We start from the raw sequence: 21,676 nt of genomic DNA, 5'->3' as shown, positions 1-21,676 counted from the left end.
ATTTATCTGCTTAAATTGCATTAAAAGAATGTATTAATACTGAATATATTATAACTGTCATTCAGTTAAGTTTCCTTTACCTTTAGACATATTACTAGGAAGTTGTAACTATAAATTGTCTGTAAAATTAAAAATGGCTTTATTGAATTTCACATTTGATTATGACATAGGAATATACCGAATACAACTTTAAATATTCTATAATACTTCTTTAAACAAAACGTATGGTACAGTTATTCATATATATATATATATGTGTATATATATATATATATATATACATATACATATATATATATACACATACACATATATATATATATATATATACACTTTCTAATATCTATAAAAATACAACGCAATTCTATAAAAATACAACACTAATTGTCACTGGTATCAAAATCTAAATATGGGCATTGGAAGAAGATGTATTTGAGAAAGGTGTGTGTAGCGTTTAATTCATACAGCTTACCATAGAGAATGCATAAACTGATATCCCTTGGTTGGAAATTAGTATAAATCACTCATTCAGGCACTCTATTACACTCGACTATATAGTCAGTACGGATGAATAGACAACAAATGAAATGTATGATTTTATCATACAAATAATTTGGCACATTGGTATTTTCAAGTTTCTCTTTCCGCACGAAAATCGTAGCAAAACTGAAATAAATCATTTTAATACAAAATCAATTATCATCGTTGAAGTTCGTATATCTTTTAAACAGAAAAAGAGAAAAAAAGAATAAATATATATATATATATATATATATATATATGTGTGTGTGCGTGTGTGGTGTGTATATATATATACCTCTTTGTCCAAATCTTTTTGCGTCCAAATTTTGATTGTAGGAAATTTATACTAGAAAGGGAAGACACATTTTGATTGATTATGTATAAATGTTGTAAATAAAAATTTCTATTCTTTAATAATAACTTTTCACTTACACTGGCAGAATCAGAATGAATATTAAGACGAGGATTGAGAATGAATGGGACTCCATCTAAATCGGAAGAACCTGGCAGTGTACCATAAATTGGAATGGAACCAATGACCGAAGTAGTAGGAGGTTGAGGTGCAGGTCTCGTAGGCCTCAACCTCGCGCTAGGACTTAACACTTCGTAATCCCTATCATTAGATTCATCTGTATCCTTTCCAATGGCGGCTGTTCCAATTTGAGAATAAATACCATTATTTGGTTTGGGAGAAAACTTCGGTTTAGGTGGCCTCTCGGGTGGTACTCGATGAGGTGTTCCATTGGAAGGATTTGGAGAAGCATTTTGCATTAAAAATTTACTGAGGTAAGAAAATAGAAAATCATTAGAAATATCAAATTATGTTATATTTCTAAATAATTTTCACTTACTCTATGTTAATATATGATTGAGAATTTGGTTGTCCGTTTGTTATATCCACGGTTTTATAACAAACGCATACTCCATTTATTATACTGTTGTTTTGTTAAAAGAAAATTATATTAAAAATATTTTCTATTATTATAATAATCGAGGATGTAGAAATTTGAATAGTTAACAAAATTAAAAATAACATACCCAGCTGCAGCGAAACCATTTGGTGCCATCTTCGATGCCTTATGTACAATTCTACTACATATAATTATATCTGTTACAGCTTTAGAACACAAATCCTTGTTTTTAATTTTATAACACAATTGTTTTTTCCTCCATGCCTTCTGCACTGCATAATTTAGTATTACATTATATTATGAAAAATCACAACATTATTAAATTTGAAGATTTATTTGGAGATATTAGAAAAATATACTCACTCGAATCTACGGTATGCGAGATAATGCTATATCCTTCTGGAGGCATTTCTCGTTCATTGATAATGGTGATATCTTCCACAATGCAATGAGGTAAACCTTCGGTCTTCGAAAAGCATATGTATCTACCTTTCTTTTTTATGAATAATCCAGTTTCTCTCCATAAATCGGCATCGGTATCCTGATCATATGTTCTAGATACCTTTGCAAAACAAACATAAGTACAAAAATAAAATGAATATAATCTGAAAATAATGTCATTTAATATCCAATATAAAACTTACGACTGTAAAATTTGGTGGACATTTCTCTATATCCTCAATAATACTAATGGCAGTGATGGGTCTATCATCTGGCAGAACGGTAGATAATTGATGAACTAACATTTTGCTACTGCTTTTCTTTGACATTACTGTAATCTATAAAAAGATTATTTACTTATATAAATTATATATATATATATATATATATATATATATATAAATTAAAGCTCCAAGGCATAACCATTTGAACGAAAAAACACAATAATAGAATGTAATTTATGAATTTCGCATACTTGGTAAAAATGGTAAAGATACATTCAAAATAACTTGACCTTTAGTCCGTTTCTTCGATCGATAAAAAACTACATTAAATAAAATAAAAAATATTATCTTCATATCATAAAGTGATTATAATTTTTTGGATTCTCATTGAAAAAAAGTGAGATAAAAGTTGTGTTTATCTTTTGTTGTGACGTCTCTCTAGCAACTGGACTCTCTTCAAAACTATTTCGATGTGAATATATATTGCTAAAGCTCAATATCTATAAATAAATTTACGCAATTGACTGTTATTTATCTTTTTAACTCACCTTCTCTCAAAAGATTAGAGCATTGAAAAATTTACAATGGCCGCATAGTCGGCCGTTTTTCTTTTCTACCAGCTCTTAATTAGCCGATCAATTAGCTCCAATGAGAGCGACACGTCAAGTTTCTTTCGAACAACTCAGCCCCTAACTCTATCTCTCACGACAGAACAATTACTTCGTTCGTATCTTTGTATGCGATTCTACCAAGATTCAAACTCTTGTAGAAGAATAAGTTTCCTTAGTACGGTTTCAGTGTCGCTAGACTTCGCTGGTGTCTCTTCTCAGTCATGCTTGCCGACTGAGCGATTTAATAAATTCATTCGATGAGTATTTTTATCAAATTCTGTATATATTTATAAATACTTAACGCATGTATAACTCTTTTTATACAGACTAACGTTCTAATTTTTTAATGAAATATATAAAAAATTAATTGAAATGTTTGGAATAACTTTGTCGCCGTCAGAATGCTATATGTCTGACCTTTTTTTTTATAAAAGCTTAACTCGTTCACAGGATTGATCCAATTTTATGTAAAATATAATATCATCATTCTTTGTAGAATACCATTTACAAGTAATCTAAAAAAAAAAAAAGAAGAAAAAAAAAGGGAATATATTTTTATTTCTCTAATCTGCACTACAACTAATCCAAAGCAGTTCTTTTTTCTATCTAGCCTAGGAAAAAGTTTGAAAAACAAAAAATTACACGTCGTCCATTTATAATCACATCTGTGCAGGGAGATTTTCTTCTTTTTTATTCAATGATATAAACATTATGCAATATGATAAACATATTAACGATACGACTTTTGGTACCGTGCTCTTGCTCCTGGACCACCAAACTTTTTTGGTTCGCATCTCCTTGGATCTGCGACCAGAAGAGTACGATCATATTGAATAAGAATATCTTTTATATCCTTCTTGCTGGCCTCATCGACATCTACAAATGCGATACAATATTTCTGAATGCGTAGTAATGGAATAACGTACGTAGAGATAAATAAACATGAAAGATATATGAATGCATATATAGTTGGTATATAATTCACTTACATTTCTGATAATAAGCTACAAGAGCTTTGGAGATAGCTTGACGAATGGCATAAACTTGTGCTACATGACCACCTCCGTTTACTCTTACTCTGATGTCAACACCAGCAAATTTCTCCTAAAAGGTTATGATATTCGTCAATGTAATTGTAAAAACAATTCACATGCAAGTATCACTTTGCATGCAAGTCTCAGAATCCTTGAACTATATATATCATGGCTATTCATATTCGGAATAATTGAACATCATCGAATAAAGTTAGTATTTAGATAAATCTGATCTCATCTATTGTATAATCATTGTTCGATTATTAATACTAATAATATAGAAATATCAAACTTGTTACCTTTCCAAGGAGCAAAATAGGTTCTTGCAATTTGTATTGCAATACGCGAGGTTCAACCAGTTCCAATGGTCTTCCATTTACCCGAAGATTTCCACGGCCTCGTTTGCAATAAGCAACTGCAGTTGCACTTTTCTATAAATAAAAAAATATATGTATGTTAATAATAGTTTACAAAAGAAACGAGCGTCATAGGGCGCTTAATAATAACAAATTATGGCGTTTACCTTGCGTCCGAAAACTTGCACGGAATGAATCGGTTCCTTTTGTTTCTATGTATATATAAAAGAAAAAAATGTACATAATATACATATACATATATATATGTGTCTGTATTATTTTCATTGAAAATGAAATAAATATTATTGAATAAATTTATCAAGAAATTACAAATTCACCTTCTGCATTCTGTCAAACACGTGTACTATCTTGGAAAATAACTACGTGAAAGGAAGTAGATCCGCTGTGGGGCAGTAATGTCGAATTACTACTACGTTAGTCAAAGATATAACTATAAAATGAAAATCATGATCATCCGGTGTACGAAAATTCAAATGATCGAATAAAATTTGTCCACGATTTATCTTGGGATAAATTAAAAAAAAAAAAAAAAAAAAAAAGAAAAATTAAAACACATAATAACTTATAAAAAGAATTAATAATCTTTAATTAATCTCGTAATATGACAGAGGTTAGAAATTGAATATATTAAGGTTTACTTGTATAAACTTTTAAGTGTGCATCAATGTAAAAGTTTCTCAAATAAAATCTAAATAATTTTCTTCTTTTGAAAAGTCTACGTTTTGTAAGGTTTGGCAAGCTTGAAAAAAAATGTATGCATCATGCTGCCTCTATCGAAAGAAACTTGAGATAGACTGATGCAAGGAGGCAGACAAAAAGCATGATGGCGCCTACTTGTACATAATTGTAGTTTAATTCATTTAATAGGCCGTCATTAAATGTACGTCGAAAATAATAATCTTATAATAGTGGGAAATAGTGGTTGTGTTCAGGACTATTCGTCCGTGAAAAATGGCCACAAAAGAATCTGGTGTTACCATCGACGATGGTATAGCGGAACCTGGCATAGAGCCGGGTGCGTCCGCTGAAACGATGCTCGTTACAACAGATAGCTTTGAGGAATACGAACAAGAGATGAGTAGCAGTATCGACGATAGACAAATGAAGGAAAGTACGACAAGTACTATATCGGAAATTCAGGACGACGTACAAGACATTCCTATGACGCCTACTGCTAAGAGCCCTCACGATTTAAAGAAAGATGAATCCTTAGATGAATCCGATATGGTCAGTTTTCATATACTTTGCTGAGATTTAGATGCGACAACTTTTTGTTTTATTTATTTATTTATTTATTTATTTATTTTCTTCTCTTTTCTTTTTTTACTTTCATTAATATTACATCTCCTCTCAGGACGACATTGCTCATCGTTTAGGTCAAAGTAGTTTAGATGCCGATCCGTTGCGTTGTAAAATCTGGTTAGCCCAAAGGAAACACGTATTTATTTTAAGTCAAGCAGGAAAACCCATATATTCTCGATACAGTTCAGAGGACAAACTAGTCACACTAATGGGTGTTATGCAAGCTCTAGTATCCTTTGTCCAAGCTGGCAGCGATATGATTAGATCTGTACATGCCGGAGATACTAATTTTGTCTTCTTCGTTAAAGGACCATTAATATTAGTTGCAGTTTCCAAAACATTGGAAAGTGTACCTCAACTTACTTTACAGCTTACGTATGTAGTTTTATTTGTTTTATATTGTCCATACATAACGTTAAAATTTTTTTATATTATATACTTGTTCTATATATATATATACACACACATATATATATATATATATATAAAAAAAAAAAAAAAAAAAAAAAAAAAAAAATTTCTTATAGATATGTATATAATCAGATAGTCTCAGTTTTAACCCAATCTCAATTAACACGAGTATATGATCTACGAAGGAACTTTGATTTGCGAAGATTATTAAGCGGCAGTGAAAGACTGATAGATCATTTATTGAATTTTATGGATAGAGAACCTGCTTTCTTTCTAGGAGCTATTAAATGTTTGCCTTTACTTCCCTCAATGAGGGCCTCTATAACGCAAACTATTATACAAACCTGTGGCAAAATAAAGGTATAATCATTATTAATTATATTAAACGTATGTTTTTCTCTCTTATTTTAAAACTGAGAGACGATCTAACTATAAAGAAATTTTTCAGAATTTGGTCTTTGCGATACTCTTGGCTAATAATCAACTGGTCACATTAGTTAGAATGAATAAGTTCTTTTTACATCCAGTGGATTTGCATTTAATACAAAACTTGGTCGACAGTTCAGAGTCCCTTAAGACTTTCGAAATATGGACCCCAATATGTTTGCCAAAATTTGATGCCAACGGTTATATGCACGGCCATGTCTCGTATCTGGCGGAAGATTGTCAAGCATGCTTATTATTACTTACTGTGGATAGACACGTATTCTTTGTACTTTCAGAAGCTAAACAAGTAAGCTAAGCAACATTATAAAATGAAAATTTTATTTCAAAGTAATATTAACATAATTTAACGTAATTAAAAAATCTTTATTAGAAAATAGTGGAGAAATTAAGGAGGACAAATTGTTTAGAAGCGATAAATGAATCTATGAATAAAACACCAATTACGACCGCGGATATCGGCCTACCTGAAATGCGGCATGTTCTGTACAAATGTAAAAGCACGGCGCAATTTTGGAGTCCTGGTCTTCAACCGCCATATACCACTGATGAGGAAATAGAACGGTCAGAAGAAAAGTTAAACCTGAAATTAAAAAAATAAAAAAAAGTTTAAAGGCTCATATTAACGATTTATATGTAAACAATATTTTAGATTACTTGGACAGTATCAATGTCTGCATCACAGATTACATTCTCCTAATCGACCATTAAAATTAATCTTTCAACAATTGGATAAAGAGACTATGTTGGCCTGGGTAAGCCATATTAGAATTGAAAGAAAAGATATACGTCATTTTAAATATTAATTTATAAAATTTTATGAAATTAATTTCAGGTAACTTCAGGTTTTGAAATTTATGTAACGTTCGAGCCACTTGTTACAAAGCCTGATGCAATTGATGCAGTTAGTAAACTATTGAAGTGGATAAAAAAAGAAGAAGAGAGACTATTTATATTAAATTCACCTACTTTCTAATGAACTTATGACATTAGCATAATCTTAGTCTCAGTTAATCGAGATTATCTAATTTTCATTTACTATATAATAGTATATAATTTTGCATCATTGCAAAGTACATATATTAATACCAAATTTAGTAAAATTCTTTTTTAGTTGAACGAAAAAGAAAAAGAAAGAAAGAAAGAAAGAAAGAAAAGAAAGAAAAAAGAAAAAAAGAAAAAAAGAAAGAAAAAGGAAAAAAAAGAAAAAAGAAAAAGAAAAAATATGATTCCTCTAAATATAATAATGACAATCTGCAATTTTAACGCAGTAGTTTTGGTCATACTTAAATATGAAGCCACCAAAACACATTTTGTTAAAAGTACCTGGATGCACTAACACCTTGTCGAAAGAAGTTGTATTATTTACAATTATCTTTAAGTATATAGTGATATATTTTAATTGTTACATTAAATTAGAGCGATAACTATTGAGAAATATATGAATTTCTATGCAAATGTATATATTCCTGATGATGAATAATCACAGAGATTGTATTTCTAGATAGGCTACACGACATTTATTTTAATATCTGATATGAGTGTGTGCGTGCCTCTGTGCGTGTGCGTGTGCGTGTGCGTGTGCGTGTGCGTGTACCGGGGAAAAAATGCAATATTGCATTTTAATATGGAATTCGTATTTAATTTTTTATACAAACATTAACGGGGACTCGTGCTGACATTTATAAATACGAACGCAACTCTTAAATGCAATGTGGAATTTATTTTTCTCTTCTTCTTTTCTTAAACACGATTTGTACATATTATTATATACAAAAGTTATATAATGTATTTGGGGATGATCGTTATTTGGAAATATAATATAAAAGTAAGCTACTGTGTAGCATTTCTATCGACGAACTTTAATACCTATTAAGATCGATGTTTGCAATTACTACTCGTTATTGGTCAGACTGGAGAATATAATGAAAATATAACAACTGTAGAAATGAAATTTATTTAATCCTATCTCGTAAATAATATATCAATGAAAATCTTACACGCGCCGCATAATTGCCAAGTCAATGCCTAGCTCTTTCACGATCTCTTCTTCGATCCCTGTCTCTTTCTCTGTCTCGATCTCTATCCCTATCTCTGTCATCTCTTCTATGTCTATCCTTATCTCTATCTTTATCCTTATGCGAGGAGGAATGAGTCTTGGGCGATTTACTTCGTTTACGTTCTCTCCTGTCTCTATCTCTTTCTCTACTTCGCGACCTTTGCTTTTCTCTATCCGATTTTTTATCCGAACGAGAATGTCTCTTGTCTCTGTCTCTGTGACGATCTCTGTCTCTATCATGATCTTCCGTTCTTTTGCGACTTTCTTCTTTGACAGGAGGTATATCTTCGTCCTCTGACGTTTCAATTCCTTCATCCATGTCGTCTTCCAATGCCGATACTTTTGCCTCTGTAAATAATAAACGTATAAAGACAAAGAATAATCCCTTGTATCTTGATATCTAAGAGATACAATAATACTCATACCTAATTCATTATTTTCTTCTAAAACGTGACGCTTTTGGATTCTTGGCAAAATAACGTCGCATGATCTCTCTTCGCGTAGAAGCTCATCTATAAACTCATCCATATGGATCAATTCGAAAAAACCTTGCTTATTTTGTTTTCTAAGTTTTCTATTATCGTTGAACAAAGGCTCTAAATACTTGTAACAATCCAATGATGAACCTGTCAGTCGCATATAAAGTGCACCCAAAGCTCTGACATATTTGAATTCTTCGTTCTTTATGAACTCTACTATGATATCTTTTTCTGGCTGTATTTGTAACATTTTTAATATTAAACATAGAAATGGCGTCGGTTTTACATTGCCACCGTAAACTCCACCTATGTATCTAAACAAAAGAAAAATAATATACAAGTATTACAAGAGTAATTGTAAGATATAATCCATAGGAATGAAATTGAAATTTGAGGTTAATGGAATATATTATTTACTAACTTCAATTCCATGGCTTTGTCGACAAGTAACTCTGCGGTTAAAGCAAAACATTCTTCCTTCCAATATTTCGAATCGTAAACTCGAGATCTTATTATTTTCTCCACTAAATACTGTGGATTAGTACCGCGAATTGATTTCGCGTCTTTTACCGTGCGGTTCGCCATGTTAATAAATAGTTGAATTACTCGTCACTGGCGGCGCTACGTTCGCCTTTTCTATTAAAACTTTCGTCAACGACATTGTCTACGCAATAATCAATCAATGTTTTATCTTCGACGCATCTACTCAATGAACGTGTCAACGACTTGGAATATCATTGACGAACTTTTACGAATATACAACATTTTTTCAAATGCATACGAGATCGAATAAAAAATATAGATTCGTTCAAGTTCGTGGAAATGAAAGAAATGATCTCTCTGGATAACATTGGAATAGAATTAAGAAATGTTTGTGAAGAAATCTAAGAATAAATGATTCAAAGCGACGAGAGTCATCGCGTGAGAACGTCATAGGATAAAAATATTCATTGCGTCTTTCTCCCTCCATTCGGTACCTTTTTGAAAAGAAGCTTTTTAACGGTCATCTCCATTCATGGAGAGTTTGACGAGCATCTTCTTTTCTGACGTTTTCTGACGTTTTCTGAACTTTAGCGACGTAGGCGGCACCAGCCGCCATCTTAAACTGTAAGACAAGGAGAGTGTCTTTCTTCTTACGTTTCCGAAAGACTTTCAGTTCGTCGTTGGAAGAGGAGGATCGTCGTATTGGAAGGAGGAAGTGCGCGGCTTTTGTGGGAGAGTGCAACAACGATGCAAGAAAATAGACTGCTGTGATCGTTGTGATCTATACTAGTGTGTTATTTTGTGTTATTCAAAAGAAGAAAACAAATTTCAAATCGTTTCTTGTGCAACGTCGATCGTCGAACTCACCGATTCGAAGTGATACAAAAAAAAGGAATTCGTTTATTATACATTAACATTTATGAAGGAAGAAGAAATAACGTATACTTATTTATGCAAACACCCACACGCACACATATATCATGCGATGATGAACTGAAATAGATTACGACGTGCATCCTTCGTAGAAAGCTACGAATCATTGAAATGGGTTCAAAAATAGAGTACGTCGAGTCGTCTCACATGTATGCAACGAATTACATACGTAATTCAAAAGCGATCGGCGTACTCTGGGGTATCTTCACCATATGCTACGCCATAATTGGTGTTGTTGCTTTCGTAACACCGGAATGGCTCGGTGATTTGGAACACGAAAATCCTGGAAGATTTGGACTCTGGACAAGATGTAGCTATGGAAATGGTAAGAAATGACGTTACATTCTTTATTAAGTTTTATATCTATCCAAAAATTTCTCAATTCGTGTCATTGACTCGACTGAAACGTAGATACATCGAAAAAAAAATTATTTGCCAATTAGAGTTCGTAGACATGTTGTTAATGTCCATTGACGAACTTTTTAATAAATTCACGACGTAAAATAATGTTTATTTGTTAACTGAGTAAATCAGTATTTTTCTTTTTTCTTTTTTCTTTTTTTTTAATGACTTTTTAGGTGAATTAGGAGAGGAATGCATCGGAAGATTAGACGATCTTTCGACCATAGCCAATGTCCCATTTAGAGCCAGCACTATATTAGTTGGAATTGCAGTGATCGTTGCATTGCTCTCGATTTGTGCGATGCTACTTTTCTTTTTTTGTCAGAGCACGACCGTTTTTTATCTTTGTGGCTGGATGCAGGTAGTTTCAGGTAATTTCAAGAATACATGTTGTTAAAATTGTACAATTGCGAGAGGATATTAGAAAGTACGATCCTCCTATGTCGACTCAATGCTTAGTGATGCAATCAATCCCCCTCTCCCACCCACCCTATATATATATATATGTATTATTTTACATAGAATTTAAAAATCTTTTCACATATCCGGTTTCAAACGTGCATCGGGTTTACGATAAGAACGTGACTCTTATGGGATATGCGCAGAAAATGTAGAATAGTCCGTTATGTGTAAAAGCCCATCGTTGATATTTATGTATATATACATATATATATATATATATATATATATATATATATATATATGTATATATATATGTATTTGTGTTTATGTATGCATATAGTACATATGTACCGTTGGCTACGCCTTCGACTATTAACATACGCGTTTTGTTGGATTTTATTACAAATAAAATAGTATAGTGTCGTCGTTTTTTAAATTTAGGTTATGTTTGATCGCTGACACTCGCATGTTTCCCGACTGCGAAAAAAAAGAAAAAAAAAGAAAGAAAAGAAAAAAAATTCTCAATCGTTTTAGATCAATCGAACCTTTGACAACTTTTCCTTTTATTTATTAAAAAACAAAATAACAATGAAAAGAAAGTTAATGGAAAGTTGCTCGAGATTACTTTCTCGAAAAAGTAAAAAAAATTGCAATGAGATATTCATGTTTAGCAATCGGATACCAGCAGCTGCTGCAGCAGCGTGTGACGTGCGTTGTATTTTGAGTTCTCTGTCGTGTTGTTGGTATCATACCGAGAATTGCTCGTTCCGTTTCTATAACTAGTCACGGTGAAAGTTGCCGTTTGAAATGCGAACGAATTGAGAGAGAATGCAAAGGTTTCACCAAAGAAAATCAACTTTGCTCGATGTGTTTAGCACGTTCAACGTTCAATGTTTTAAATTTCAATAAATTTTAAATTATTATTTTTTTTTTTTTTAATTTTGTCCTCAACTATCTCGCTATAGTGTATATATATATATATAGTACAACATTAAAAAAAAGAATTTGTTACAATAAAATTAATATCTAAATTAAAAAGCAAATATATACATAAAAGTACATACGTACTTTTTATATATACATAGTGGAATAGTTCTGTTCCCTAGATTAATCTCATCAATTCAAATGCCTTTCTCTAAATGTCATGTGATCTTAACACATTGAGCCTTTCAATAGTCAATCTCAATTATTATTATTATCAATTATTATTATTATTATATTATTATTTATTATTATTATTATTTCGGTTTTAATTTGTAGCAATATGTATGGCAATTGGTGTATGTGTTTATCCGCTTGGCTGGGATTCACCAGCAATTCGAGCAGTTTGTGGTGCATCTGCATCCAGGTAGAATTCTTTTATTTTATTCTCTATAGAAACTGAATTAAGCAAATTTATTTTTGGATTTGGATTTGCAGGTACAATCCTGGAGCATGTGCAGTTAGATGGGCCATACCATTAGCTGCAATTGCTGCTCTTGATGCTACTACCTTGGCTGCTCTCGCTTTCATTCTTGCCTCGAGACATGTTAGATTACAACCAGAACCTTTCAACAATGGATCTTTGTACAAAGGTATGCGACATGATAATATCCATCTATTTATATTTTATTACATTTTTGATTCATTAATAAATTAACGAGTTTATTATAAATAAAAACTCAAAATTAATCTAATTAACTCTGTTTATAAAAAAGTAAAAAGATTTGTTATAATATCAAAAAATAAATATAAAATATTAACATACTAATAAATTTTTTTTGATTATAATAAAACACAATAAGATTAATAATAATAAAGTGTATATATATATATATATATATATATATATATATATATATACACACATTATTATTTCCGTTTTGGGAATATCATCTTTATAGAAAAACTAATGTCAATGCATTTCTTTCAGGAGAGGTCAATCCAGGTTACGTAAATGAGGCTCAAAGCGTGGCTGGCTCACGCAAATCTTTGTCCTTGAGACCAGTCCTTCTGGTAGCACCACCTGAACAAGATCGTTACAGTGAACTGTCCAGAGCTAAATCGCATTCTCATCATAGTCTTTACACGCCAGCACCTTCTCATCCGGTTCACACGGTTTCAACGAATACTTTGAATCATTCTCAACATAATTTTCAACTTTGAACAAATTTTTCTTCTTTTTTAAAGAACAAGAGTGTACATATATATATATATATATGTAGTTGTCCATGACAATCTTTATTATTATTAATATTATTATTATTATTATTATTATTATTATTATTATTATTATTATTATTATTATTATTATTATTATTATTATTATTATTATTATTATTATTATTTTAAGTAATGGCTATACGTCGAATTTTTTTGAACAAAAATTATCTGGAATTTGATATATAGCTGCTAAATGATATATATATATATATATATATAAATTTTTAAATGCTCTCGTTAACGAGAAGCAACAATGTTCAATTCTGCTCGATACTATTATATATCTTTAGATAAATAATTATATAAATGTAATAACTTTTTTAAATATTTTTTGTTTATATCGACGATAAGAAATTAAATGATTTTTACGCTGAGAATATTGCGAACAATTGAATTTATACCTTCTTTAAAATATTAGTTAATTTTTTTAAGTCACCAAATTATTTCAAAATAATTTAAATAAATTTTAATTAACAATAATATATCTCTTAGAGGGTATGTTTGTTTTGTTAATTAGTTTAATAAAAACGATATCGTTTTGACTAGTGTATTTTAATGATATTATACAGGACAATTTGAGATTACGATTATTAATTAGTCGATAATAATCGAAGGAAAAAATTGATTAAGTTTAACATTTTCGAGTTCGAAGACCCGAAAAATTTTTTTTTTCTCAGAAAAAAGAAAGTTATTGTGGATGACTATTTAGTAGAATCTTTGAGTTATCCTTATTTTCTTTCACACACTTGGTAAAGATATATAAGTCCGATCTTATAATTAAAATCATCTTTGTTAAATATATCATTGATAAATAAATAATAATAATAAAGAAGAAGAAGAAGAAGAAGAAGAAGAAGAAGAAGAATGCAATATTCAATTATCCAATTAAGTGACAGCGATTCATTCTAAACCTATAATAAATATTTCTTTGAAGAATTTTCTTAGGATAAATAAAAAAGAAAGAAACAAAAACGACGAACACTAATTAGTCTTAATTTCTAGATTTCTTTTTCTATCAACGAAATATATATAAGATCTCCTCCTTAAAAATTAATTGAAATAAAAACATTGTCAAGGTGGTAAATACGATTGAAACTTGTTTTAGAAATATTCTTATCATACTGAGACATTATTTTTTTTTCTTTAGAAGCCTTTAGATAGAAAGAGAAGAAAAGAAAGAGAAAAAAACACCACAGCAGGATGTCGAGGCAATGTGCATTTTATAGTGCATTAATTGGACCGAGATGAAAAACGGGATAAAAGGTTTTTACAACGTTATAAACGCAAAACTGACATTCTCTCTCTCTCTCTCTCTCTCTCTCTCTCTCTCTCTCTCTCTCGTTGCTATATAATTTCTCTTTCTTTCTCTCTCTCTCTCTCTCTCTCATGCCTGTTTTATGTCACTCTGACATTTCATAGTATTTTACACTAGTGCAACGTGTCAACGGTACAACACCAAACTCGTTTATGGCTTTACTGCATCGTGTGTCCTTTTCATATACATACATATATATATATGTATATTTTCATGTCTTCCGTGTAGTCATACTTTACAGCCGTTACTTTATTACCCTTTTCGTTTAATCATTCGGACAACGATATTCATGTATTTATTCATATTTTCACTTCTTGGTCAAAATCAACAGGATTCTTACTTATCATCTTACTTTACATTTGGCGAATTCAGACGTCTATGTACCTTGGTCAAACATACATAACAACCTTTTAAAGGTTAACTTAGAAATTATATATAATAAAGGTTAAATTATAGAGATCTCACAGACCTATCATACTACATCATTAAGCCTAAAATCTAAATGAGATTTGTTTGTAAGATTTTCTTTAAATTTCTTTGTTCAAAATGATACCGCATGGTTGTACGACATCTATGTTTATCAACCTAGGCCTTTTTGAGGTTGACTTTTTTTCATCTTTTTTAAGAAGTTCCTCTATCGAATAGGGATTTCGTTTTTTTTGTACCTGAGCCGGTCTATTTTCAACAGGTATTTCATTACTCGTTACTGTTGTACTCGTTTGTTCTTTTTCTGCTTCAATAATTCTTTTTTGTTGATTTTGTTGTTGTTTGTTGTTCTGCTGTTGCTTATCTGTTTCCAATGGATTTATTGGTGGTGTCGGATGTCTTATAAATGCACTTCGATCGCTTCCTATCTTCTGACCAAGTTCTAATATAATCCTACCACTTTGAAAGGATTTATATTGATCCTGAGATTCAGCATTTTCCTCTAGATCGCTCTTGTCTAAAGAGTCATCACTTCCTGCCATAGAACTCGAACTGGATTTTAACTCCACTTGATTTTGTACTCCATTTTGATCGGTTAATCTTTCTGCATCTAGAGATCTAAAAAAAGAATAAAAACCAAATATTTATATAGTATTTTCCCATTATTATATTGTTATATTTTCACATTGAGCTTACGTTAATGATTGCATTCCATGATGTAAATGTAATGTTGTAGCTTGATATAGTGACGAATAAAAACTTGGGTTCCAAGAAGGTGTACCGTTGTTTCCTGAACTCGTTGAGATCTGTAACGGTCCTAATGCACCCGGGTAGAACAATTGATAGTCCGTCCTCATTAACGATTCTATAATAACAAAACAAAAAAATGATCATAACTATTAGCTATAAAAGCTAAATTAAAGCTATTTATGAAAAAGAAAAAAAAAAAAACAGAAAATGAAAATTGAGCCAGATTGGTTGGTTGGGTGGTTGGCTGTTGGAAAAGAAGCTGTCAAAGTCACGTCAAGTCGAATATTTATCTTCAATCTTTCGTGCTGAATTTAATTATTGGATAGAAGTCGGCTGTTTCGAGTTTATAATACGTCACGTGAAGTTTTAACTTATCGTTTGTGGTTAATAAGTGGATCAGGTTGAAGTCAGCTGGCGCGATTTCAAGTGCCCCTAATATTATGCAACCCTTTCCATTTATTTGCTCAACTGGTCTCAGTCTGTGTGGTCTCTCTCATTTTTTATCTCTGATCCTTTATATAATTTGTTTCTTTTTTTAAATTATTATTAATAAACAAAATTATATAACGTGAAGTATATATTAATTTTTTACACATAAATTAACAGTTAATTTTGTTTTATGCAAAAATAAATTATGATATTAATGTTACATGGAGTCATTCGAAATTAAAATAAAATAAATATCTATATTTTAATTCGATTTCTATCCCCAAAGGGGCTTGAAAAAAAAAAAGAATCGTCTGATGTAAAAATTGCATAGGTCACGAAAGAGAAATGATTTAAATTTGAAGATCCTTTCTCTCGGACCAGAGAAGTTTTATCGAAGTTTGCGTGTTCTTAGACTGACGAGTCAATCACGTTGAGTACCAAAGTCTTCACCAAATTTCTTCTCGACTATCGACTTTCTCCAGATTTTTTCTTCGCGGCTAATCGAGGCTAAAGAAGAAGGGTAAGAAAAGAAAACGAAAAAGATAGAAAAGAAAAAGAGGATTCGATGAAGTTTTAGATCAATTTCGTGCTAAAGACAGATGATGCTTAAAGAACCGTTGATTAAGATAAACTTATTGATCTATAAAAAAATATTTCACTACAATAATAATACCTGGAGGTATACAAAAATGATCTGAAATATATTATCATCTGAATGATAAGATAGAAATGAGTTATTTTTGGAAAATAATACGTGTACGATATGCACATATTTATTTTATATATGCATTATTATTAATGCGTAAAGTTTATTATTATTACTAAACATTATTACTAAATGATAAGAATATAAGTATAATCTTCAATTTTATATATTTAATAATAATACACTTTTATTAACTAACAAATTACTCATCATCGGATGATAAAACAGAGGAAAATTAAAAAAGAATCCCCTAATCTAAAATATTTAAAAAATTGTAAGAAAGATAAAAAAAAAAAAGAATGAAAAGTACCTCTGGAAGCAACATTGGAAGAGATTTGCGAAGCATATCCAGTGGATGAGCTCCCTTCGATTCCAGGATGATCCGTATGAAGTCCACCACCCCTGAGAATTCGGTTAACCGATGAAACGGAAGGTAAGCTTTGTGGATCGCAAGCTCCTTGTCTAGCAAGTTGTTCACGTATTTCCCAGGCAAACATCGTCGGCTGTTCCTGTTTCATTCGTAGAATTTTCTTAACGACCGTAGGTGTTGCTACTTGCTGCAATTGCAATATAAACATATAAACTCTGTCTTGGTCTCTAAAAGAGAGACTTTCATTTTAACGAGAGACCCTTCGAAAACGTTTCTCTCTCTATCTCTTTATATATATATATATATGTTTCTCTTCTCTCCTAGATTTCCCTTTTCTTTACTTAGAAACGTTTGCGATACCGCATTCGATACATTTCAGGAAGGATTCTACAGTGGATCGTAAAGATTTAACTTCAGGATTATCTTTTTCTTACACACGAGAAGCCATTTACATTCTTGATAGTTATATGGGGGACGATTACGAGCGAATATTTAACTTTTACGATCCACCTTTTAGTTTTCTAACTAAAATTATCTACCAAGGATATGTCCAAGATCTAATAAGTTATCTCTCTCTCTCTCTCTCTCTCTCTCTCTCTCTCTCTCTCTCTCTTTTACATTTTTAGATATACATACAAAGTTTCTGAATAGTTTTATTAGCGATATTATAATAATGTGGTATGTATTTAGGAATAAATTGATCGGGTCGCAACATCTTATTTCTCAATCGAGTTAAATGTAAATGAAACGTAACGAATCGACAGAAAATTTGAACGGAAAGAGAATGTCCTCGGCATATGTCGAGCACAGGTGAAGAAGAGGATCCATAAGACCAGGGTCAACGATCAAGATAACCAACTAAAGTCCGGTAGGTGGGTTATAAACCTACTACATACTTTATTTCGATTTTAGACCTCCGTTTTGGGACAGTACGAGGAAGAGAACTATCGTCATCTGCCAGCCCCATTCCTGTCCAGTTCCGTCGTCTGAGAGAGTTACTTCAGTGTTTCTCAATCGTCAATTCCAAAGTGATTTTAATTATTTTCGATCAAAATTCCCTTTGAATTAGAATAGAGACCTATCGTCATCTGTTAAAATCATTTATCTCATTTTCATAGCCTCTTCGAAGGTTTCTAAAGTAGTGAGAGTTCAGTGATTCTCAATTTCAAAGTGATTCTCCGAATTTGACTTGCTAATGATCTCTTAAGAGAGGGGACTACTAATGGTATATACAACACAACAAGAGAGGAGCCGCCGTTGATAATTTCATGCTAACGTTATGGAAATGTTATTCGGTTTCATACCGAGATTTTTGAGATCGTCGACTCGTGCCAAAGGCGACGAACCGGGAAAAGGGGAGGAAGAGAGAGAGAGAGAGAGAGAAAGATAAGAAGGGTGAATCTTCTTCTTTGCCAATTCGATCTTCCCTAATTTCTACCAAATATTTTTTGTTTCGAAATTTATTTCTAATGTATAACCTACATGTATGTATTATATATCATTTTTTCATTTTATAAATTAAGGGTTGCGTTTGGGTTGCGTCCAACTTTTAGACGCGTTTAGTTCTCTTTTCCTTCCTTTCTTTCTTTTTTTCTTTAATCGTTAAAAAGACAACAATTACACTCTGATTAAATCTCTATACACTATATACTTACGTATATTATATATATATATATATATATATATATATATGGTGGGTTCACAAAATATTCAAATATATCTTAAGATTGAATTGTAATCAATTTTGTAATATTTCTGATATTCGAGTAGAAAGATTGAGAGTTACTGTCGAGGTACGCTACGTTTAAGGGCGGTTATGGCAAGAGCAGAGGACGGGGAGGGTCAGCCTAATAGTTTCAGAGGGTTAGGACAAGCCTCGCGTGCTACCAGGAGCATCTCAGATTCTAATCTGACACTTCCGTCGTCGTTGCCACAATTACCTCGGTCGACGTTGTGTATACGTGTCCTAATGTCGATCTCTCTCTCTCTCTCTCTCTCTCTTACTACCTCTAGCTATCCCTACATTACGAGCTACCTCTCCATACGCGTGTATTCGCTCACACGGTCGAGGAAATTGGTTTGGCAGGACGGACATATGGCGCTAAACGTTAGATAACGCAAACCGTTCGAACAGGTTGACCAACTCGGTAATTACCGCACGAACCTACAATGTCTGTGTGTGCGTGTGCGTGCATGCGTGTGTGTGTGTGCACATCCTAGCCGATAAAGGTTATCAGGACTACCAACGATCTTCGATCCTTTCCTTTTCTATTCTGCTTGAAAGAAAGAAACAAATGATAATTAATATGTGAAATATTGATTAGAAATATATATTATGATGAAAACTACATAAGAAAACTATATATATTTCTATGAATCGATGCAATTCGTTGAATAACATGTACATATTTATCCGTATGTGCGCGTGTATACATCCTTATCGATAATTAATATGTGAAATATTAAATATAAGTTTATGTTACAACGAAAACTATACAAGAACTTTAAGAACAAGTTAACTTATATAAATCGATGCAATTCGTGAGAAAAAAGGAGAAATCAACAATGACTTCATTCATGAGAGAATATATTTTATATGTTCTCTTCTATCTAAATCATTCAAGTTGAAAAGTAAACATCGTAAGACTAGTCTGTTTAGATCTTAATTACCTGATAAAACTGGAAAACTGAACGTTTTTCTTTTTATCTCTCTCTCTTTCTCTCTCTGCAGGTAGATAGTACTCGAAAGGATCCATCGATCCAGAAAGTTTCGATCGATAATTAAGAATAATTGAAAAATAAAAGAAAAGTGTTTCATAAAGACAGTTTTGTTCCCTTAAATGTTCATTATTGTTTAGAATGTAAATTGATCTCCATATATATATGCATATATATCATATGTATATATATATATATATTTAAAAATATTTATATCGATATATATTGACCTCGTTTGTCGGACTGATTGGATCATTCTGATGATAATCAGTCATCGACGAACTTGCGAACGAGTTAAGCGTGTCATTAAGGCGGGAAAATTTGAATGTTGTTCTACCTGTTAAAAAGAGATTCCTTCACAGCTGTGGTAAAAGAGTGGTGCGGGCATTACATTTACGAATGCCACGAAAAAGAGAAAAGAGAAAGGAAAGAGATCAAAGTTGGAAAGAGATAGCAGCAGATTTTTTTCGTTTTCTTTTTTTCCTTTTTTCGTCGCCCATGACGTTCCACTTTATTACCTTCGCTCCTTCGACTGGGCGTGCATTTTTCATGAGACAATTTTCTCTCTCGTGATGTCGCCCCATTATCCTTTCTCTCTCTCTCTCTCTCTCTCTCTCTCTCTCTCTCTCTCTCTCTCTCGCTATCGTATCGTATTGGAGCGCACGCGTATGCTTACAGATAACAGGCGAAAGTACTTACGAGGACACGCATCGAAAATGTTACCTCATGTGTACGGGAGAAACACGTGTAGATCGTCTCGATAGTTTGGTAATTAATTCCATAGCTCGTATGCCAAATTGAACGATACGCATAGCTTCTAGAAATTATATTCTAGATCGATTCATCCCTGATTTTTACCTATGTTTCCTTCTATACTTTATCAACAATTTTCTATACAAAAAAAAGTACATTCCCATTCGTTTTCTCTTACAATTATAATTTCTATCGACACGATATTTATATAAATGTTAAATCTTTTGTCGAAAAGTTTGAAAAATTTTAAAATTATGAAAAAAAAAACATGGTGTGTCTACGTGAGATTCGAACCCGCGAATCTATATGTAGGAATCTAATACGCTACTCGTTACCCTACCAATTCTATTGACTGAACGTATGCATTTAATGGACCTACATCGAAATATCAAAAGTTCAAATTGATTTTCCAGGAAAACAGCTGGTCATTAATGTTTCATATTTGACAGGTGTACTATAATAGACATTTTCTTTAATCTAATTATAAGACCGGTATCGTTTGAATCCTAGGATCACAGACAACTTTACTTTTTTGGTCGGTATTAAATAGTAGGCTTTCTTAATGGAAGAGATGACAATGAAAGAAAAAAGGGACTTAAAGGGATATCCCTGTGCACTAAGTGTTAATTTTATACCACACAGACACACGCTGTATCCGATTTCAAGAAAAAAAAAAGAAAAAAGAACAAGGAGACCACTCGTTATCCAATTATCGATCATTTTAATTATCGATCACTTTAATTACCGTAAAAGCCACTTTAAAGGTTTACTATCTTGTGATCTACCTCTTATAGTGAGAAAAAGAGAGGGGAAGTGAGTGAGAGAGAGAGAGAGAGAGAGAGAGAGAGAGAGAGAGAGAGAGAGAGAGAGAGAGAAGAGAGATACAGGTAATATCGTGATAAAGATCTCGACAGTTTCTTTTTTTCTCTCATTTTTCTTTGATCTTCGGAGCTTCGAATGATTAGGCGAAAC

The 21,676-nt window shown here is 31.9% G+C and overlaps 6 protein-coding genes across 16 annotated transcripts in view; 2 read left to right on the top strand and 4 right to left on the bottom strand.

Annotated features, from left to right (window-relative positions):
* Positions 1-314: 314 nt before the first annotated feature.
* On the bottom strand, positions 315-2,925 carry Mvb12 (multivesicular body subunit 12-like Mvb12). Of its 2 annotated transcripts, none has more exons than XM_085662532.1 (8): positions 2,350-2,538; positions 2,078-2,212; positions 1,797-1,995; positions 1,561-1,705; positions 1,374-1,457; positions 955-1,303; positions 818-868; positions 315-666 (listed from the first exon to the last, which is right to left on the bottom strand). In XM_085662532.1, exons 1-8 carry the CDS (start codon positions 2,371-2,373, stop codon positions 631-633), a joined length of 1,023 nt encoding a protein of 340 aa, XP_085518658.1. In that variant the 5' UTR covers positions 2,374-2,538; the 3' UTR covers positions 315-630. The 2 variants fall into 2 exon arrangements, with proteins under 2 accessions (XP_085518658.1, XP_035730698.1); XM_035874805.2 differs by lacking the exon at positions 2,350-2,538 and adding an exon at positions 2,647-2,925 and having other exon boundaries at positions 316-666.
* Positions 2,926-3,357: 432 nt separating this feature from the next.
* On the bottom strand, positions 3,358-4,544 carry LOC118445397 (small ribosomal subunit protein uS9-like). Its single transcript, XM_035874819.2, has 5 exons — positions 4,438-4,544; positions 4,267-4,311; positions 4,043-4,174; positions 3,699-3,813; positions 3,358-3,585 (listed from the first exon to the last, which is right to left on the bottom strand). Exons 1-5 carry the CDS (start codon positions 4,444-4,446, stop codon positions 3,440-3,442), a joined length of 447 nt encoding a protein of 148 aa, XP_035730712.1. The 5' UTR covers positions 4,447-4,544; the 3' UTR covers positions 3,358-3,439.
* Positions 4,545-4,884: 340 nt separating this feature from the next.
* Positions 4,885-7,419, top strand: Mon1 (vacuolar fusion protein MON1 homolog). Its single transcript, XM_035874791.2, has 7 exons — positions 4,885-5,347; positions 5,475-5,797; positions 5,950-6,193; positions 6,282-6,566; positions 6,651-6,841; positions 6,930-7,032; positions 7,113-7,419. The coding sequence occupies exons 1-7, from the start codon at positions 5,072-5,074 to the stop codon at positions 7,251-7,253; spliced, it is 1,563 nt and encodes a 520-aa protein (XP_035730684.1). The 5' UTR covers positions 4,885-5,071; the 3' UTR covers positions 7,254-7,419.
* Prp38 (pre-mRNA processing factor 38) lies at positions 6,720-9,732 on the bottom strand. Of its 2 annotated transcripts, XM_035874810.2 has the most exons (4): positions 9,237-9,732; positions 8,762-9,129; positions 8,278-8,684; positions 6,720-6,860 (listed from the first exon to the last, which is right to left on the bottom strand). In XM_035874810.2, the coding sequence occupies exons 1-3, from the start codon at positions 9,398-9,400 to the stop codon at positions 8,299-8,301; spliced, it is 918 nt and encodes a 305-aa protein (XP_035730703.1). In that variant the 5' UTR covers positions 9,401-9,732; the 3' UTR covers positions 6,720-6,860; positions 8,278-8,298. The 2 variants fall into 2 exon arrangements, with proteins under 2 accessions (XP_035730703.1, XP_035730701.1); XM_035874808.2 differs by lacking the exon at positions 6,720-6,860 and having other exon boundaries at positions 8,070-8,684.
* A 202-nt stretch (positions 9,733-9,934) lies between these two features.
* Positions 9,935-13,277, top strand: Lhfpl (LHFPL tetraspan subfamily member 5 protein). The gene is made up of 5 exons (XM_035874811.2): positions 9,935-10,556; positions 10,810-11,004; positions 12,296-12,383; positions 12,455-12,609; positions 12,948-13,277. Exons 1-5 carry the CDS (start codon positions 10,343-10,345, stop codon positions 13,178-13,180), a joined length of 885 nt encoding a protein of 294 aa, XP_035730704.1. The 5' UTR covers positions 9,935-10,342; the 3' UTR covers positions 13,181-13,277.
* An 833-nt stretch (positions 13,278-14,110) lies between these two features.
* Poxn (paired box pox-neuro) overlaps positions 14,111-21,676 on the bottom strand; it is a 34,935-nt gene continuing 27,369 nt past the window's right edge. For 8 of the 9 annotated variants that reach the window (XM_085662366.1, XM_035874800.2, XM_085662370.1 and 5 more), the window contains 3 exons: positions 17,174-17,420; positions 15,675-15,843; positions 14,111-15,596 (listed from right to left, as the gene is read on the bottom strand). In XM_085662366.1, coding sequence (XP_085518492.1) covers positions 15,080-15,596; positions 15,675-15,843; positions 17,174-17,420 — 933 coding nt within the window. In that variant the 3' untranslated portion in view covers positions 14,111-15,079. The remainder of the gene's footprint in view (positions 15,597-15,674; positions 15,844-17,173; positions 17,421-21,676) is intronic. The other variant, XM_085662367.1, reaches the window with a different exon arrangement.

Source organism: Vespa mandarinia, chromosome 18 (assembly GCF_050613455.1).
Source record: "Vespa mandarinia isolate Hongniang chromosome 18, ASM5061345v1, whole genome shotgun sequence".
In the NCBI taxonomy this organism is placed as follows: Eukaryota; Metazoa; Arthropoda; class Insecta; order Hymenoptera; family Vespidae; genus Vespa; species Vespa mandarinia.
The sequence above is the reverse complement of the archived record's forward strand: the minus strand, read 5'-3'. Positions and strand labels throughout refer to the sequence as shown.

What these genes read in the sequence shown, in the direction of transcription:
- Mon1 (XM_035874791.2), top strand. Translation starts at nt 5,072, where the DNA reads ATGGCCACAAAAGAATCTGGTGTTACCATCGACGATGGTATAGCGGAA. An exon ending in CCTTAGATGAATCCGATATG is followed by an intron (nt 5,348 to 5,474) that starts GTCAGTTTTCAT and finishes ATCTCCTCTCAG; the next exon opens with GACGACATTGCTCATCGTTT. An exon ending in CAACTTACTTTACAGCTTAC is followed by an intron (nt 5,798 to 5,949) that starts GTATGTAGTTTT and finishes AATTTCTTATAG; the next exon opens with ATATGTATATAATCAGATAG.
- Prp38 (XM_035874810.2), bottom strand. Translation starts at nt 9,400, where the DNA reads ATGGCGAACCGCACGGTAAAAGACGCGAAATCAATTCGCGGTACTAAT. An exon ending in GACAAAGCCATGGAATTGAA is followed by an intron (nt 9,130 to 9,236) that starts GTTAGTAAATAA and finishes TCTTTTGTTTAG; the next exon opens with ATACATAGGTGGAGTTTACG. An exon ending in AGAAGAAAATAATGAATTAG is followed by an intron (nt 8,685 to 8,761) that starts GTATGAGTATTA and finishes TATTATTTACAG; the next exon opens with AGGCAAAAGTATCGGCATTG.
- Lhfpl (XM_035874811.2), top strand. Translation starts at nt 10,343, where the DNA reads ATGGGTTCAAAAATAGAGTACGTCGAGTCGTCTCACATGTATGCAACG. An exon ending in TGTGGTGCATCTGCATCCAG is followed by an intron (nt 12,384 to 12,454) that starts GTAGAATTCTTT and finishes TTGGATTTGCAG; the next exon opens with GTACAATCCTGGAGCATGTG. An exon ending in CAATGGATCTTTGTACAAAG is followed by an intron (nt 12,610 to 12,947) that starts GTATGCGACATG and finishes CATTTCTTTCAG; the next exon opens with GAGAGGTCAATCCAGGTTAC.
- LOC118445397 (XM_035874819.2), bottom strand. An exon ending in TGCAAGTTTTCGGACGCAAG is followed by an intron (nt 4,175 to 4,266) that starts GTAAACGCCATA and finishes TTTTATTTATAG; the next exon opens with AAAAGTGCAACTGCAGTTGC. An exon ending in CTATTTTGCTCCTTGGAAAG is followed by an intron (nt 3,814 to 4,042) that starts GTAACAAGTTTG and finishes ATAACCTTTTAG; the next exon opens with GAGAAATTTGCTGGTGTTGA.
- Mvb12 (XM_085662532.1), bottom strand. Translation starts at nt 2,373, where the DNA reads ATGTATCTTTACCATTTTTACCAA. An exon ending in ATCTTTACCATTTTTACCAA is followed by an intron (nt 2,213 to 2,349) that starts GTATGCGAAATT and finishes ATCTTTTTATAG; the next exon opens with ATTACAGTAATGTCAAAGAA. An exon ending in GTCCACCAAATTTTACAGTC is followed by an intron (nt 1,996 to 2,077) that starts GTAAGTTTTATA and finishes TGTTTTGCAAAG; the next exon opens with GTATCTAGAACATATGATCA.